Source organism: Pseudophryne corroboree, chromosome 1 (assembly GCF_028390025.1).
Source record: "Pseudophryne corroboree isolate aPseCor3 chromosome 1, aPseCor3.hap2, whole genome shotgun sequence".
NCBI lineage: Eukaryota > Metazoa > Chordata > Amphibia > Anura > Myobatrachidae > Pseudophryne > Pseudophryne corroboree.
This window is the reverse complement of record NC_086444.1, coordinates 266,054,700-266,071,501: the sequence shown is the minus strand read 5'-3', so window position 1 is coordinate 266,071,501 and position 16,802 is coordinate 266,054,700. Positions and strand designations below refer to the sequence as shown.

Sequence of the window (16,802 nt, the reverse complement as noted above, 5' to 3'; positions counted from 1 at the left end):
TGCAGAGACTAATTCATTAGTGCCGAGGGCGCACTTGCACTTAACTGAATCAGCCCCTATACAACAGTGGGAAAACGTTTTTAGTAGCAGTAAATAAGCAAATATTGGCTCAGAAATAATAAACTCCACTTTCACAATGAACCTGGTATAATGAAACAGTAAATACTAGGTAGAAGCGCATTTAAGAATCAAAACAGAACCCTACAAAATCAAGCACTCACAAAACAAGATGATGGAAAGTTGTCTATCCCTCCATAAAAGAGGCCAGTGCGCAGGACATGGCAGCCTCTAACCCTGTCCGCAATGCTGTAACACTAGTTAGCGAGACATTTACATTTTTCCATATAGGTCGGTGGTATGTAGTCATTTCTATACCTGGAAGTTGTTCATAAGTCCAAATTTACATTTTGGTATACAGGCAGAAAAGTCATAATCCAAGCTACATGCTGCGCTGGTGCAGTTTGTCACTGCTGCAGAAAGGGTGTCATTAACGCTCCCAGATGCATCTCGGACGACACATGAACCTGTTGCAGAAGATGAAAATGAATATGGTCAATGGAGGAAAAAACTGAGGAAAATGGACAGCGAAACAGCAATTTTCCTGAAGCTTCATAAAGCATGCAGCACAAGCACGTGTATTTAAATATGCACTTTTCAGAAAAATAAAAAAATAAAAGATAATCTTTTATTCTCACTCCTCACCCACAGACACTGCAACCCCCATGTACACCACAGTTGTTATAAGAATGGCCAGCAGAGTTCCTTTGGGTATGGCTAGTTGAGGGTCCTGGAGAACAGAACATATATACACATGGGTTAAACACAGCAACGTAATCTGTATATGTTACACCTACTCCCACACACAATACTCACCGCAAGATCACCTGAGATATTTGCTCCGGCTAAGATGCCAGTTGCAGCAGGAAAGAATATGGCAAAGACAGAAAAGAAGGTTTCATCACCCCGAAAGTCTGGTCCAAAGTTTTCACTGAATATTTCAGCTGCGGTAGAGGATAAGACAGTCAGTTGCCTATACATACAGGGTGGTCTTCACCCTTCTGTGGATGGTTTTGTTATCACTACACAGCTTCCATTGCATAATACAAGAAGAAAAGCTTGATGACACGTTTGGAAGGGTCTACTACGTTATGCCGGCTGTTGGGATCCGTCGCCCAGCATACCGGCGCAGGCATGCCGGCAGCGGGGCAAGCGCAAAAGAGCCCCTTGCGGGCTCGCTGCGGGCACGGTGGCGCGCACCGCTATTTATTCTCCCTCCAGGGGTGTCATGGACCCCACAAAAGAGATAATAGTTGTCGGTATGCCTGCTGTCGGGATCCCGACGCCAGTATGCTGAGCGCAGGGATCCCGACAGCCGGCATATCAAATGCCTCCCGTCTGGACAGAGAGATGAAGACAACAGAGGTTGTGGCTTTGGTAATACCCTACTAACAAGAACTATTAATTTACTAAATAAATGAAAATGTAAATAGAAAAACTGGGCCCGTTTCACAGTCTCAAGCAAAATGCACGCAATTTTGATGTTTACGTAGTTGAGTAATTTATTGCATCTGCGCATGTCCCAAAATTACTAAAAACTCGTACATTGCATGTGTTATGCAAAAAGGCTTTGTTGCGACGGGTGCAGAAAGAGATAATATATATCCAAGGGTATTCGGGCGCTGTGAGACGAGATGCTCGGCTAAGCAGCAGCCAAATTTAGAGGGAAGTCACTCCCAATATATTTACACTAGAGGAAAAAGAAAGGAAGGCTGCGCTTCAAGAGGAAAGAACAATAATCCACTAAATGTGTAGTTTGATAAATTTATTAAAAGTACTATCTAGTTAAAAAACGGTGGTATTCCGTGCAATTAAATGTGCCATGTGCATACAATAAAGGAATAAAAGAATTTTTTTACCCAATGTATTGGTTCAGGACATATGTCATATATGCTCTATAGGATCCGTTCCAAATATTGCCCAAGAGTGTTAAAAGTCCAGTTTTGATCCACTGTGGAGAGTCCCTTCTATATGGTATTTAGAGAGTCCTTTGTAAGTTCCATATACCGCTAGAGGATTTAAAAATGGAATGCAATGTCCCATGTGCGGTCAGTACCTCATGCGATGCGGTAGTTTTGGATGGTGCCTCTCTGGGACTCCTCTGGATTGCTGGAAGGTTGGTAGGGGCTGGTCCGGATCCAATTCGAGAAAAAGTCCTGCTCCAGGGGTAAGAAACCTGACGCGTTTCGCTGCATATGCCTTGCAGCTTTTTCAAGCTATTTATTCTCCCTCCAGGGGTGTCATGGACCCCACAAAAGAGATAATAGTTGTCGGTATGCCGGCTGACGGGATCCCGACGCCAGTATGCTGAGCGCAGGGATCCCGACAGCCGGCATATCAAATGCCTCCCGTCTGGACAGAGAGATGAAGACAACAGAGGTTGTGGCTTTGGTAATACCCTACTAACAAGAACTATTAATTTACTAAATAAATGAAAATGTAAATAGAAAAACTGGGCCCGTTTCACAGTCTCAAGCAAAATGCACGCAATTTTGATGTTTACGTAGTTGAGTAATTTATTGCATCTGCGCATGTCCCAAAATTACTAAAAACTCGTACATTGCATGTGTTATGCAAAAAGGCTTTGTTGCGACGGGTGTAGTATGATTTGCCGGCGGTCGGTGTCCCGGCGACCAGCATACCGGCGCCGGAATCCCGACTGCCTGCATATCGACAGCTGGGCGAGCACAAATGAGCCCCTTCGGGCTCGCTGCGCTCGCCACGCTACAGGCACGGCGCCACGCTATCTATTCTCCCTACAGGAGGGTTGTGGACCCCCAAGAGGGAGAAAAGATGTCGGTATGCCAGCGGTCGGGATTCCGGCGCCGGTATGGTGGTCGCCGGGAGGCCGGCCACCTGCGGACCACCCGTTGCGACAGACGCACAGCATCAAAAATGTCTTGGATGGCTTGGGTGTTTCTGGAAGGTGACTGGGAGGCATCTAAAAATGCACACACCAGGAGACTGTGCTGATTCATTTGATATGCGACAAATGTATATCTGTGTGCGGTTGAGTCTCTGAATCGGAAGACGCAGTGTTACAATGTAGCAGCCGCAGCTTTTTTCCATACCAAGTTCTGCTGGGCTTCGTATACAGACTCAGTCACACACAGATATACAAGTGTTGCATAGCAAATCAGTGCAATCTCCTGATGCATCCTAGCTGTGGGATCAGTACGAGATCCCGCCGGTCAGGAGACCCACGCCGGGATCCCGACGGCAAGCACAGAGTGTCCCCTTGTGGGCTAGCTGCGCTCGACATACTTCGGGCCCGGTGGCGACCAAACAGGGTTCTATTCCCTCTCGGGTGGTCGCGTGGACCCAAGTGAGGAAACCAGCCAGTGGTCGGGACTCCGACAGCCGGTATTGCAACTTGTGTCAGGATTCCGGCGTCGCTATATTGACCATCGGGATCCTATCCGGCGGTCAATTGACTGCCTCCCCCTAACTGCATCGCGTTATGTCTAAGATGCTTTTTGTCTGCAAAAAAAGAGGCCCACCACTAGCAGAGTTGCACGGGACCTGTCAGCTCCTTCATGCCAGGCATCTTCTGCTGCATGGGGTATTGAGGCTTGATGTAGGAGGACACATTTGTATTTGAGGAATTCTGAGGTGTGCATTTGCTTTTTTAATTAATGGCTATGCAATTCATGTTTTTGTACAGTTAAGATAACATATTGCTGCAGTTTTATATAAATACACATTAGATACAGTTGTAATAGGTTATAAACTCAGTTTCTTTACAACCTACAAAGAACATAGTTCTGTCCAGGTAACTAACTAGATAGTGTCAAGCAAGACCCAGGTCTTGTGCAAGATTCTAGTAGTGACCCCATAAACCTTCACGATCGCCTTTTTAAATTTATTTCTTCATTTTTCTATACAAAACTATAAACTTATCTAAAAATAAAAACAACGAAATAGGTGAATGCATCCAACTATACACTGTATAGGCACCTTTATATCCAAAGAATCCCTTGGCCTTCTTGTCTTCTAATGGTATAACAGTTCCTATAAAGTAGTCAACTATTGCCAATAATAAAATTACCAGCAGCACAATTTGGGCCTGTAAACAAAACAGAACATACTCAAATAAATGACAGTCAAAAATAAAAAGTCATGTTGCAAAACAACCTTATAGTTTTAAAATCCTATAATTTTATTGCATATATTTTTAAACAAGATCAAATAGTAATACAGAGACAGGAGCCATGAACCTCCAAGCACCTACTTAATCTACATACTGTAATATTTTATGCAGTGAACTCACAATGGAAATACAGTAAAAACAAACTGGTCAAATGAAGGAGTAAGCGGTTACAATACCAACAGTCGGGATCCTGGCGGTCACAACACTGACACCGGAATCCTGACAGGGGGGGAAATGCTGCCGATGGAATACCGGCGAGACAGGCTATTCTCCCTCTGTGAGTGCCATGACACCTATAGAGGGAGAATATAACCAGCGTAGTGAGTGCTGTAAGCCCGCAAGGGACTTTCTAGCGGACAGGATCCCCCTGTTGGAATCATGACAGCTGGGATCCCACCTGCCGGCAAATAGTACATATCCCAATTCAGGTCACTGGTTTGCTGGAGAAAAAAAAAAATCTCGCCAGGTAAATTAACATCTAGGGGTCAATTCAATTATGCACGAGCTGCAAGTTGCCATTTCCGCTGCAAATTCCAGTTGCCAATTTATTTTGCAATCCAATAAGAAACTTGCACAGAACCAGCCAGAGTAAACTCTAATTTTCCGTTCGCACCTTATTGAGGGTGAGAGATGGTAGGGAAAATCTTTATTTTAAGGTTGAACTGTCTGGACACGATGCAGAACCGCCTGGGCACACATTACCAAGTTTCAGTTAGGCTAATAATTACATATAATTTTTGGGAGTGAAAAAAATACATGGCCTCAAATTACCCCAAAATCATCTTTTTCATTAGATGATGCACCCCAAAATGTAATGAAAGCATTTATTTAACCATAAAGTAATTGCTTTGGATTATTTTTTAACTTTTGATTCTGCCAACGAAATGGTCACTTTTCTGGGGTCCAGGAAGGTCACTCCGCTTTTCATGCACTTCTCCCACATCACAAATGGCTGATAATTTGCAAACCCCCGCTGCAAGTACTGTGAATAGGCATTTTTAATTGGACTGGAGAATTCTCGACAGAGCACATTTGTGCAATTGTCTGATAGTTTCACAAAACAATTTGCAACTCGGAGACTTGCACCTAATAGGACTGACCCCATAGATCCCGTGATAAGTTCCCAGACCTATGTGTTAACACAGCTGTGGCACCCAAAAACAGGCCCTTTATCTGGGTATTTCTTGTCGAGCCTGCTCAGGCTTGAAAAAAAAAATCCCCATTAAGGGCAGCCTGCGGGCTACCTTCGGGGCAAATTGAATTGCCTCGGAGGATTAGTCAGTGGTAAATTGTCTAGGCTAATTGAATACCCACCTCTGCCTTAAAAATGGTGCACATTTCTACCTGCCTTATATAGCTGTAGTAATTCCAACAAGTCTAAGTCTCTTATGAGCCAAATATGTGAAAGATGTATTTAGGAGTACTGTATATACTTATGATGCAGCACATTGACCACTTAACTAATAAATATTTTATGCACCCTTATTATTAGCAATACATAAAGAAGTATTTCAATAATAGTAATGCATTTCTATCAGACTACTTTTTAAGTTTCTCAGTGGTATTTAATGCACAACAGTGTAAAATACACGATGCTGATTCAGTATCGATTGCAAAATTAGTGTTGTACATGCTAACAATTATTTTCAAATAAAACAAAGCCCCAGAGCAAGTTTGAATTTTCCTATAATCGTTATTTTTAGGAATACTCAGTGGTACTTTCTCTGGCAACCCCCGCCCCCAGGACTAATTAAGCAATTGAAAGTTTCCAATTAGCTTAATTAGTCCTTACTCGCCTTCTGAAGCAGTGTCTTCTTCCTTCAGCAGCCTGTGTGTAAGTATGTGTGCGTGAGCGTGTGTGATTCCTGCCCCAAAGCAGCAGCAGGGAGAACTACATTTCCCAGCAGCCCCCTCGCCAATGCAAAGATTGAGGGGAGACAACCAGACCGGTATCATTTCTCTCTCGCGCGCTATAGAGTTTTCAAAGCTGAAAACCAAGAGTGCATTATTTTTTTAAATTGGCTATCGGGAGCGAGCATAACCGATGTGGTCCAAACTTGCCCGAGGTCCACAAGGTTTTTATTGCAGTAAAAACCTTGCGACCAATTGAATTCCCCCAAAATGCTCAGCTGTATGGCTTTGTATTGATAAAAATATGCACCAGGTTTATGCCAAGCAACGTTTTCAGCAATTCACTTTGCTTGCAAACTGCACCTTTGCTAATCGGCGCCCCTTGCTGCAGAATCATCTCTCATCTCTTATACTTTCAATCTTTTTTCCCCATGTATGATACTGTATATTGTCAAACACATAGCACCAATTATCCTCAGCGGTTTATTTGTAATCAGCCTCAAAATCGGAAAGCTAGTGCTGGCATCCACCAACATCATCAATGTATTTGCACCAGTTCCTGACCACCTGCTAACAATACGACTTAGACGTACACGTCCAGCATATCACACGTGAAACATTCTTATGGCGCACGGCCTATGTCAGCACACTCCTTCCCTTCCCACCTCTCCATATGTGCAGAGACATGTTATGAGCATAACATATACACTACTGGCAGAATGCAATGTTTATTTTGCTTTGCCACCTCAGACAGCAGCATGGCTAGGCCCATTCCTGCATATAATAAGCCAGCTAACGAGGCACTGTCTGGTTCATCACCAAGAGATTCTGCATGTTTAATTCCACTATAGCCGGTCACTTACTTTTGCTTCCCATTCCATTCCAGCTACAGAGATACCCAGTAGCAGAACAATTGTTATCGCACCTATGATTCGGATATCATTAAATTCATCGACCATCAGGGCATTGTTTTCCTATGTAAATGATTAAAACAGCTTTAGTACATACTCGAGTATTAACTGAACATATGCATATTCTTTTTCATACAGCCACAATATAACATACATTCATTCCTGTATGGTTCATCCAGTTCATAGTGTGAGAAAGAGAAAGAACACAGAAAAGTTTCTGTGTCCATTCAGCATCAATAACCAAGACACTGAGCACTGAACAGGCATTTGTAAAACAGTCCTATTTGGGCACATTCCTGGAGCTCAGCCAGCGCATGGAGCTGATGACATCAGAATCTCTATGCAGCAGGCTTCCTTTGTGCCTGGCACTTGCAGGGACTCTAAGAGAAGTGTGCAGGAAAACCTGACTAATTGTTATGCAGGGTATTGGAAAAATGACTGGATACCATGCAAGATGAAAACACCCTCCACCAATCCCTCTTTGAGGCAAACTAAATAAGCATGTGATTTTTATTTTCAAATAACATTTATTGATCAGCTTTCTAAATACAATGGCATAGCCGATATTCTGGGCACGTAGAGCACGGTATCCGGTTAACAGATCTACAGTAAACTGAAAGATAGTAAATAGGTCGACACCATATGGTCGACATGCATTAGGTAAACAGGTTCAAAAAGGTCAAACTGGTTGAAAGTCGACATGTAAGAAGTAAACAATGCTTAAGGTCGACAAGTTCAAAAGGTCTACATTACAATGCTCAACATCAGTTTTTTGTTTATTCATTTTCTTTTTCTATCTTTTTCATCCTATATTATCCACATGGACTATGATTGATTGGGAATAGTAACCTGTGCAGATTGCAGCGAGCATCTTGCCCGAAGCATGGCGAGCCTCTGGAGGTCCCCACAGTACAATACTTGGGGTCACATGTGGTTAGAAACAGAAAATGACACAACAAAAACGGGTCATCCTTTTTTGTTTTGGCCATGGTCATATCGACCTTTTGTACAGTCTACATTTTCTACATCAGCCTTTCTGACACGGTCAACCTTTTGGGGTTCAACTATTTGGGGTTGACCTAATGACTTGTCTAGGAGTTTCCCGCAGATCTAATGAACCACACTCGTGGAGCACCTACTTAGAAAAGTGTCCTAGTGTATACCAGGGCACTAAAAGAAACAAGAACAAGCTACAATGACATTTACCTGACACTGGCTGCTTCTATACTAAATCTACCATTATTATAAGCCCGCTATCTAGCTGAGGAGCATGGGAGACAAAGAACATCTGCTAAAATGGTATCACGCCAATAAAATAAGCCAGGTCTGTCACATCATGCGCATCCTCAAAGGCATTACTGGGGGTCTTCACTGCCCTGGGAACATGCAAAGCTTCTATCACATAATGTTATTTTTTAATAACATTTGGATCTGTGAGTTCATCTACCATATGAATAATGTCAACACAAGAAACCTCAAGATACTAAGTTAGAAATAAAAGAAGCCCCAAATAAGGATCACAGAAATTACCTTAAATATAAAAACCTAATGACAGACAAATCGAAGCAAAAGGCTGTAGACTGTAGTGTCCCCTACACAGGAAGGACAGGGCATGTGATTTCTCTGAGGCTCCTGAAGCTACCATATAAAGCTACTGCACATACTACAGAGAGTCTAAACCAGGGGTGGGGAACCTTTTTTCTACTAAGGGCCATTTGGATATTTATAAAATCCTTCGGGGGCCATACAAAAATTATCAACTTAAAAATTAGCCTGCCCTCAGTAGATATGCCCCAATTAGATATGACCCCTAGAAGTGCCGCTTACACACACACACACACACACACACACACATATTAAAAGAAAGAAAAAACACAATACTCACCAGCCACGCTATTGCTTCCGGACCCTTGCCCTCTGCCTGGCTGCGCGCTCCTCAGAACTATGGGAGAGACGTCATGACATCTCTCCCATAGCACCGTACAGGCACGCACGCACACTGCCAGAGCCGGAAGCCGGAGCTCAGGAGTGAGCTCCTGCCTCCGGCTGCTGCTGAGGGGAAGAAGCCGGTCGCCCGCTTGTAACAAAATCTCAGTGGGTGCCCGGCATCTACCTTGGTTAGGTGAGCCTGGAAGGGCCGGATCAAGTGTCTTTGCGGGCCTTATACGGCCCGCGGGCTTGAGGTTCCCCACCCCTGGTCTAAACAAACAATTACATGGACATGTAATCTGCAATACAAAGCCATACGTACAATCAGAGAAAAACACAGCTGGCACAATACCAAAATATTTGAAATTCAACACGTTACTATTTTCTATCGGCCAAGAACTTTGATAACTTACAACATATTGTACACAAGCCAAATCAGAGAAATGCATGTTATTTGGTAGCAGCTATAAATTATACATGACTTAATGACACAAAAGCAATGGGCAAGTATGTGTGAAGAAGTAGGATATACACCCAAAAAACATCCAAAAAAACAATACCTAGGATCAAGTATTGCACATTCTGTTTTTTTCTTTTGAAAAGCAGGATTTGTACTTACCGCCAGTAATTCTACAACAGTCTCTGCAAAGCCCACCACATACATCGCAACTGCCACAGCATTGGCAAATGCAAAGATGAGCCCAATTGCCCCTCCAAATTCTGGTCCCAAACTGCGAGAAATTAAGTAGTATGCACCTCCTAAACACAAAGAAGGAATATTAATAAACAAAATAGTAACTTAAAGAAAACAGAAAGCTGAAATACGAAAACATGTGTTGCAAGTATTTTTCACTATAAAAGGGACATTAAGGATTATTAGGGAATCGCTAACCACAAATCAAGATGCCTTAATAATGTTTCATAAAATTCACTTTTACGCAATGTACTATGACTGTACGTAATAGATTTCTTGATCTGAACTATTCATGAGAATGTAACCTAGCAATCCACTGAGGCTTGAGATACTGGATGCGTGTGTATGATGTGGTACAGATGACACCACATCTTGGGAACAAGAAATGTGTTATGGCGTTGTAGAAATTAACTTCCAATATCCAAAAGCTACATACTTCCCATGTCATAGCATGCAAAGGATAAGGAAACGCTTTTTCCTAGCATAAGCTGAGGTGTTTTCCATGACATACTTAAGGTGCCCATCCACTAGTGCAATATGGCCTTTTCACACGATTTTGACCCATTGGGCCGATAAATCGCGTGAAAAGTGTCACATCGTCTGTGTTTTACCTCCAATACGCGGTCCCGTGCACATCGGATCCGGAGATTGTCACTGCTGCACCAAGGATTTCTAGGATCCTGTAGCCATGACTGGGATATAATAAGATATATATCGTAGGCAAAAGGACCGCATGCACTGTATCGTATGCGGTCCAGCCGCCGGGGAAATGCTGAGTTGGCGGGGTATAGCATGAAAGGTTCACATGCGATACCTCGCACCAGTGGATGGGCATCTTTAATGGAAGATCTGCTGGTTGTTTAGTTGCTCACTTGCTGTCCTAATAAAGGAAGCTATGCTGTCCTGAAATGGCAGCCTCTGTTTTAGGCGAGATGTTACTCAATTAACTAATCACACTTACCAAGGTTGAATGCTGAACAGATACATTTTACTATTTTTGCAAAACACACACACACACACACACACACACACACACATATATATATATATAAACAAACACAAATACCTTGGGGATCCTGTCCTAACATGGGGTGGCCATGATGCAATAGTTCCAAGAAGAGGGACGGCACTCACAGGTTTTTTGCATCAAACAAATTGCATTCCAAAGCAGGAGAAAAATCCCAACAGGTTACATCAATGTAACCTGTTGAGATTTTTCTCCTGCTTTGGAATACAATTTGTTTGCTGCAAAAAACCTGTGAGTGCCGTCCCTCTTCTTGGAAATCTTTGTCTTCTCTAACACTGCTGGAAACCAATTGTTTTATTTTATCTTTAACTTTTTGTTATCCCTGGCTGCAAAATAGAAATATTATAACGTGATGCAGCTAATTTGCCGGCTGTCGGGATCCCGTCGGTCAGGATACCGACACCTTGAATCCCGACAGCTGGCAATTGAACACTAGTTTATTCAATAACTAAAAGATACAAAAAGCAAAGTCACAGTCTATATCTATATTACACTACAGTTACCAGCACGGTCACTGTGGAATGTTTGTAAGCAGGGTGCAGAACGTTGGCTGTCACTGAAAGTAGCAGAATGTTGAGCATGGTTCTGTTAGTACACAATAAACTAGCACTGTTGTGCCCTTTGTAAGGAACACAATTAACAACACTAGTGTTCCTAAACTGGCTGTGATGGTAAAAAGGAACTAATAGTTTCACGTCACCTTCAACTAAACAAATAAATTAACTTTTACATGTTATTTATTTCAACATTGGTCTTCCTCCAAGTGTAGGTATTTTTTCTACTTATACCATGACGAACAAATAATAATCTAAACAATATAATAAAAGGAAAAATAGGATTATAATACCTACCGGTAAATCCTTTTCTCTTAGTCCGTAGAGGATGCTGGGGACTCCGTAAGGACCATGGGGTATAGACGGGATCCGCAGGAGACATGGGCACTCTATAAGACTTTGAATGGGTGTGAACTGGCTCCTCCCTCTATGCCCCTCCTCCAGACCTCAGTTAGAAAACTGTGCCCAGGGAGACGGAAATTTTGAGGAAATAATTTATTGTTTAAACACGGTGAGTGTCATACCAGCTCACACCTTGAACATACCGCAGAACGTGGTATTCAATAGAACACCAGCCAAGGGTATGAAAAATTACACAGCCGCATGCTGAGAGAATATGTAACACAACCTGTGTGTCAATCCAACCAAATAAGAAGGCACCGCATGCCATGGTATGAACGTCGTCAGCAACATCCTGACAGAAAAGAAACACCACAGGACTGCAGACACAGTACGCACTGGGACGGGCGCCCAGCATCCTCTACGGACTAGGAGAAAATAAGAATTTACTTACCGATAATTCTATTTCTCATAGTCCGTAGTGGATGCTGGGGACTCCGAAAGGACCATGGGGAATAGCGGCTCCGCAGGAGACTGGGCACAAAGTAAAAGCTTTAGGACTAGCTGGTGTGCACTGGCTCCTCCCCCTATGACCCTCCTCCAAGCCTCAGTTAGGATACTGTGCCCGGACGAGCGTACACAATAAGTAAGGATTTTGAATCCCGGGTAAGACTCATACCAGCCACACCAATCACACCGTACAACTTGTGATCTGAACCCAGTTAACAGCATGATAACAGAAGGAGCCTCTGAAAAGATGGCTCACAACAACAATAACCCGATTTTTGTAACAATAACTATGTACAAGTAATGCAGACAAACCGCACTTGGGATGGGCGCCCAGCATCCACTACGGACTATGAGAAATAGAATTATCGGTAAGTAAATTCTTATTTTCTCTAACGTCCTAGTGGATGCTGGGGACTCCGAAAGGACCATGGGGATTATACCAAAGCTCCCAAACGGGCGGGAGAGTGCGGATGACTCTGCAGCACTGAATGAGAGAACTCCAGGTCCTCCTCAGCCAGGGTATCAAATTTGTAGAATTTAGCAAACGTGTTTGCCCCTGACCAAGTAGCTGCTCGGCAAAGTTGTAAAGCCGAGACCCCTCGGGCAGCCGCCCAAGATGAGCCCACTTTCCGTGTGGAATGGGCTTTTACAGATTTTGGCTGTGGCAGGCCTGCCACAGAATGTGCAAGCTGAATTGTACTACAAATCCAACGAGCAATCGTCTGCTTAGAAGCAGGAGCACCCAGCTTGTTGGGTGCATACAGGATAAACAGCGAATCAGATTTTCTGACTCCAGCCGTCCTGGAAACATATATTTTCAGGGCCCTGACTACGTCCAGCAACTTGGAATCCTCCAAGTCCCTAGTAGCCGCAGGCACCACAATAGGCTGGTTTAAGTGAAATGCTGAAACCACCTTAGGAAGAAATTGAGGACGAGTCCTCAATTCTGCCCTGTCCGTATGAAAAATTAGGCAAGGGCTTTTATAGGATAAAGCCGCCAATTCTGAGACACGACTGGCTGAAGCCAGGGCTAACAGCATTACCACTTTCCATGTGAGATATTTTAAGTCCACAGTGGTGAGTGGTTCAAACCAATGTGATTTTAGGAATCCCAAAACTACATTGAGATCCCAAGGTGCCACTGGAGGCACAAAAGGAGGCTGTATATGCAGTACTCCCTTGACAAACGTCTGAACTTCAGGAACAGAAGCCAGTTCTTTTTGGAAGAATATTGACGGGGCCGAAATTTGAACCTTAATGGACCCTAATTTGAGGCCCATAGACAGTCCTGTTTGCAGGAAATGCAGGAAACGACCCAGTTGAAATTCCTCTGTAGGGGCCTTCCTGGCCTCGCACCACGCAACATATTTACGCCAAATACGGTGATAATGTTGTATGGTTACATCCTTCCTGGCTTTGATCAGGGTAGGGATGACTTCATCCGGAATGCCTTTTTCCTTCAGGATCCGGCGTTCAACCGCCATGCCGTCAAACGCAGCCGCGGTAAGTCTTGGAACAGACATGGTCCCTGCTGGAGCAGGTCCTTTCTTAGAGGTAGAGGCCACGGGTCTTCCGTGAGCATCTCTTGAATTTCCGGGTACCAAGTCCTTCTTGGCCAATCCGGAGCCACGAGTATAGTCTTTACTCCTCTCCTTCTTATGATTCTCAGTACTTTTGGTATGAGAGGAAGAGGAGGGAACACATACACTGACTGGTACACCCACGGTGTTACCAGAGCGTCCACAGCTATTGCCTGAGGGTCCCTTGACCTGGCGCAATATCTGTCCAGTTTTTTGTTGAGGCGGGACGCCATCATGTCCACCTTTGGTTTTTCCCAACGGTTCACAATCATGTGGAAGACTTCTGGGTGAAGTCCCCACTCCCCCGGGTGAAGATCGTGTCTGCTGAGGAAGTCTGCTTCCCAGTTGTCCACTCCCGGAATGAACACTGCTGACAGTGCTATCACATGATTCTCCGCCCAGCGAAGAATCCTTGCCACTTCCATCATTGCCCTCCTGCTTCTTGTGCCGCCCTGTCTGTTTACGTGGGCGACTGCCGTGATGTTGTCCGACTGGATCAACACCGGCTGACCCTGAAGCAGAGGTCTTGCCTGACTTAGGGCATTGTAAATGGCCCTTAGTTCCAGGATATTTATGTCAAGTGACGTTTCCATGCTTGACCACAAGCCCTGGAAATTTCTTCCCTGTGTGACTGCTCCCCAGCCTCTCAGGCTGGCATCCGTGGTCACCAGGACCCAATCCTGAATGCAGAATCTGCGGCCCTCTAGGAGATGAGCACTCTGTAACCACCACAGGAGAGACACCCTTGTCCTTGGAGACAGGGTTATCCGCTGATGCATTTGAAGATGCGATCCGGACCATTTGTCCAGCAGATCCCACTGAAAAGTTCTTGCGTGGAATCTGCCGAATGGAATCGCTTCGTAAGAAGCCACCATCTTTCCCAGGACCCTTGTGCATTGATGTACTGACACTTGGCCTGGTCTTAGGAGGTTCCTGACTAGGTCGGATAACTCCTTGGCTTTCTCCTCCGGGAGAAACACCTTTTTCTGTACTGTGTCCAGAATCATCCCTAGGAACAGCAGACGTGTCGTCGGAATCAGCTGCGATTTTGGAATATTTAGAATCCATCCGTGCTGTCGTAGTACTACTTGAGATAGTGCTACTCCGACCTCTAACTGTTCTCTGGACCTTGCCCTTATCAGGAGATCGTCCAAGTAAGGGATAATTAAGACGCCTTTTCTTCGAAGAAGAATCATCATTTCGGCCATTACCTTGGTAAAGACCCGGGGTGCCGTGGACAATCCAAACGGCAGCGTCTGAAACTGATAGTGACAGTTCTGTACCACAAACCTGAGGTACCCTTGGTGAGAAGGGCAAATTGGGACATGGAGGTAAGCATCCTTGATGTCCAGAGACACCATATAGTCCCCTTCTTCCAGGTTCGCTATCACTGCTCTGAGTGACTCCATCTTGAACTTGAACCTTTTTATGTAAGTGTTCAAGGATTTTAGATTTAAAATGGGTCTCACCGAGCCGTCCGGCTTCGGTACCACAAACAGCGTGGAATAATACCCCTTTCCCTGTTGTAGGAGGGGTACCTTGATTATCACCTGCTGGGAATACAGCTTGTGAATGGCTTCCAATACCGCCTCCCTGTCGGGGGGAGACGTTGGTAAAGCAGACTTCAGGAACCGGCGAGGGGGAGACGTCTCGAATTCCAATTTGTACCCCTGAGATACTACCTGCAGGATCCAGGGGTCCACTTGCGAGTGAGCCCACTGTGCGCTGAAATTCTTGAGACGGGCCCCCACCGTGCCCGAGTCCGCTTGTAAGGCCCCAGCGTCATGCTGAGGACTTGGCAGAAGCGGGGGAGGGCTTCTGTTCGTGGGAAGAGGCTGTTTGCTGCAGTCTTTTTCCCCTTCCTCTGCCCCGGGGCAGATATGAGTGGCCTTTTGCCCGCTTGCCCTTATGGGGACGAAAGGACTGAGCCTGAAAAGACGGTATCTTTTTCTGCTGCGAGGTGACTTGGGGTAAAAAGGTGGATTTTCCAGCCGTTGCCGTGGCCACCAGGTCCGATAGACCGACCCCAAATAACTCCTCCCCTTTATACGGCAATACTTCCATATGCCGTTTGGAATCCGCATCCCCTGACCACTGTCGCGTCCATAATCCTCTTCTGGCAGAAATGGACATCGCACTTACTCTTGATGCCAGAGTGCAAATATCCCTCTGTGCATCTCGCATATATAGAAATGCATCCTTTAAATGCTCTATAGTCAATAATATATTGTCCCTGTCCAGGGTATCAATATTTTCAGTCAGGGAATCCAACCAAGCCACCCCAGCACTGCACATCCAGGCTGAGGCGATTGCTGGTCGCAGTATAATACCAGTATGTGTGTATATACTTTTAAGGATATTTTCCAGCTTCCTATCAGCTGGTTCCTTGAGGGCGGCCGTATCAGGAGACGGTAACGCCACTTGTTTTGATAAGCGTGTGAGCGCCTTATCTACGCTAGGGGGTGTTTCCCAACGCGCCCTAACCTCTGGCGGGAAAGGGTATAATGCCAATAATTTTTTAGAAATTAGCAGTTTTTTATCGGGGGAAACCCACGCTTCATCACACACCTCATTTAATTCATCTGATTCAGGAAAAACTACGGGTAGTTTTTTCACACCCCACATAATACCCTTTTTTGTGGTACTTGTAGTATCAGAAATGTTCAAAACCTCCTTCATTGCCGTGATCATGTAACGTGTGGCCCTACTGGAAAATACGTTTGTTTCCTCACCGTCGACACTGGAGTCAGTGTCCGTGTCAGTGTCTGTATCGACCTGAGGTAACGGGCGTTTTATAGCCCCTGACGGTGTTTGAGACGCCTGTACAGGTATTAACTGATTTGCCGGCTGTCTCATGTCGTCAACAATCTTTTGTAAAGTGCCGACACTATCACGTAATTCTTTCCATAAGACCATCCAGTCAGGTGTCGACTCCCTAGGGGGTGACATCACTAACACAAGCAATTGCTCCGCCTCCACACCATTTTCCTCCTCATACATGTCGACACAGCATACCGACACACAGCACACACACAGGGAATGCTCTGATAGAGGACAGGACCCCACTAGCCCTTTGGGGAGACAGAGGGAGAGTTTGCCAGCACACACCAGAGCGCTATATATATATACAGGGATAACCTTATATAAGTGTTTTTCCCTAATATAGCTGCTGTATATATTAATATGCCAATTTAGTGCCC

The 16,802-nt window shown here is 44.7% G+C and overlaps 1 protein-coding gene across 2 annotated transcripts in view; it reads right to left on the bottom strand.

Moving 5' to 3' along the window:
* Positions 1-16,802, bottom strand: part of SLC12A2 (solute carrier family 12 member 2) — a 228,283-nt gene that overhangs the window by 103,181 nt on the left and 108,300 nt on the right. For both annotated transcript variants that reach the window (XM_063964250.1, XM_063964251.1), the window contains exons 6-11: positions 9,518-9,657; positions 6,922-7,032; positions 4,015-4,123; positions 874-1,001; positions 703-787; positions 376-524 (exon numbers count right to left, since the gene is read on the bottom strand). In XM_063964250.1, the coding sequence (XP_063820320.1) occupies positions 376-524; positions 703-787; positions 874-1,001; positions 4,015-4,123; positions 6,922-7,032; positions 9,518-9,657 (722 nt within the window). The remainder of the gene's footprint in view (positions 1-375; positions 525-702; positions 788-873; positions 1,002-4,014; positions 4,124-6,921; positions 7,033-9,517; positions 9,658-16,802) is intronic.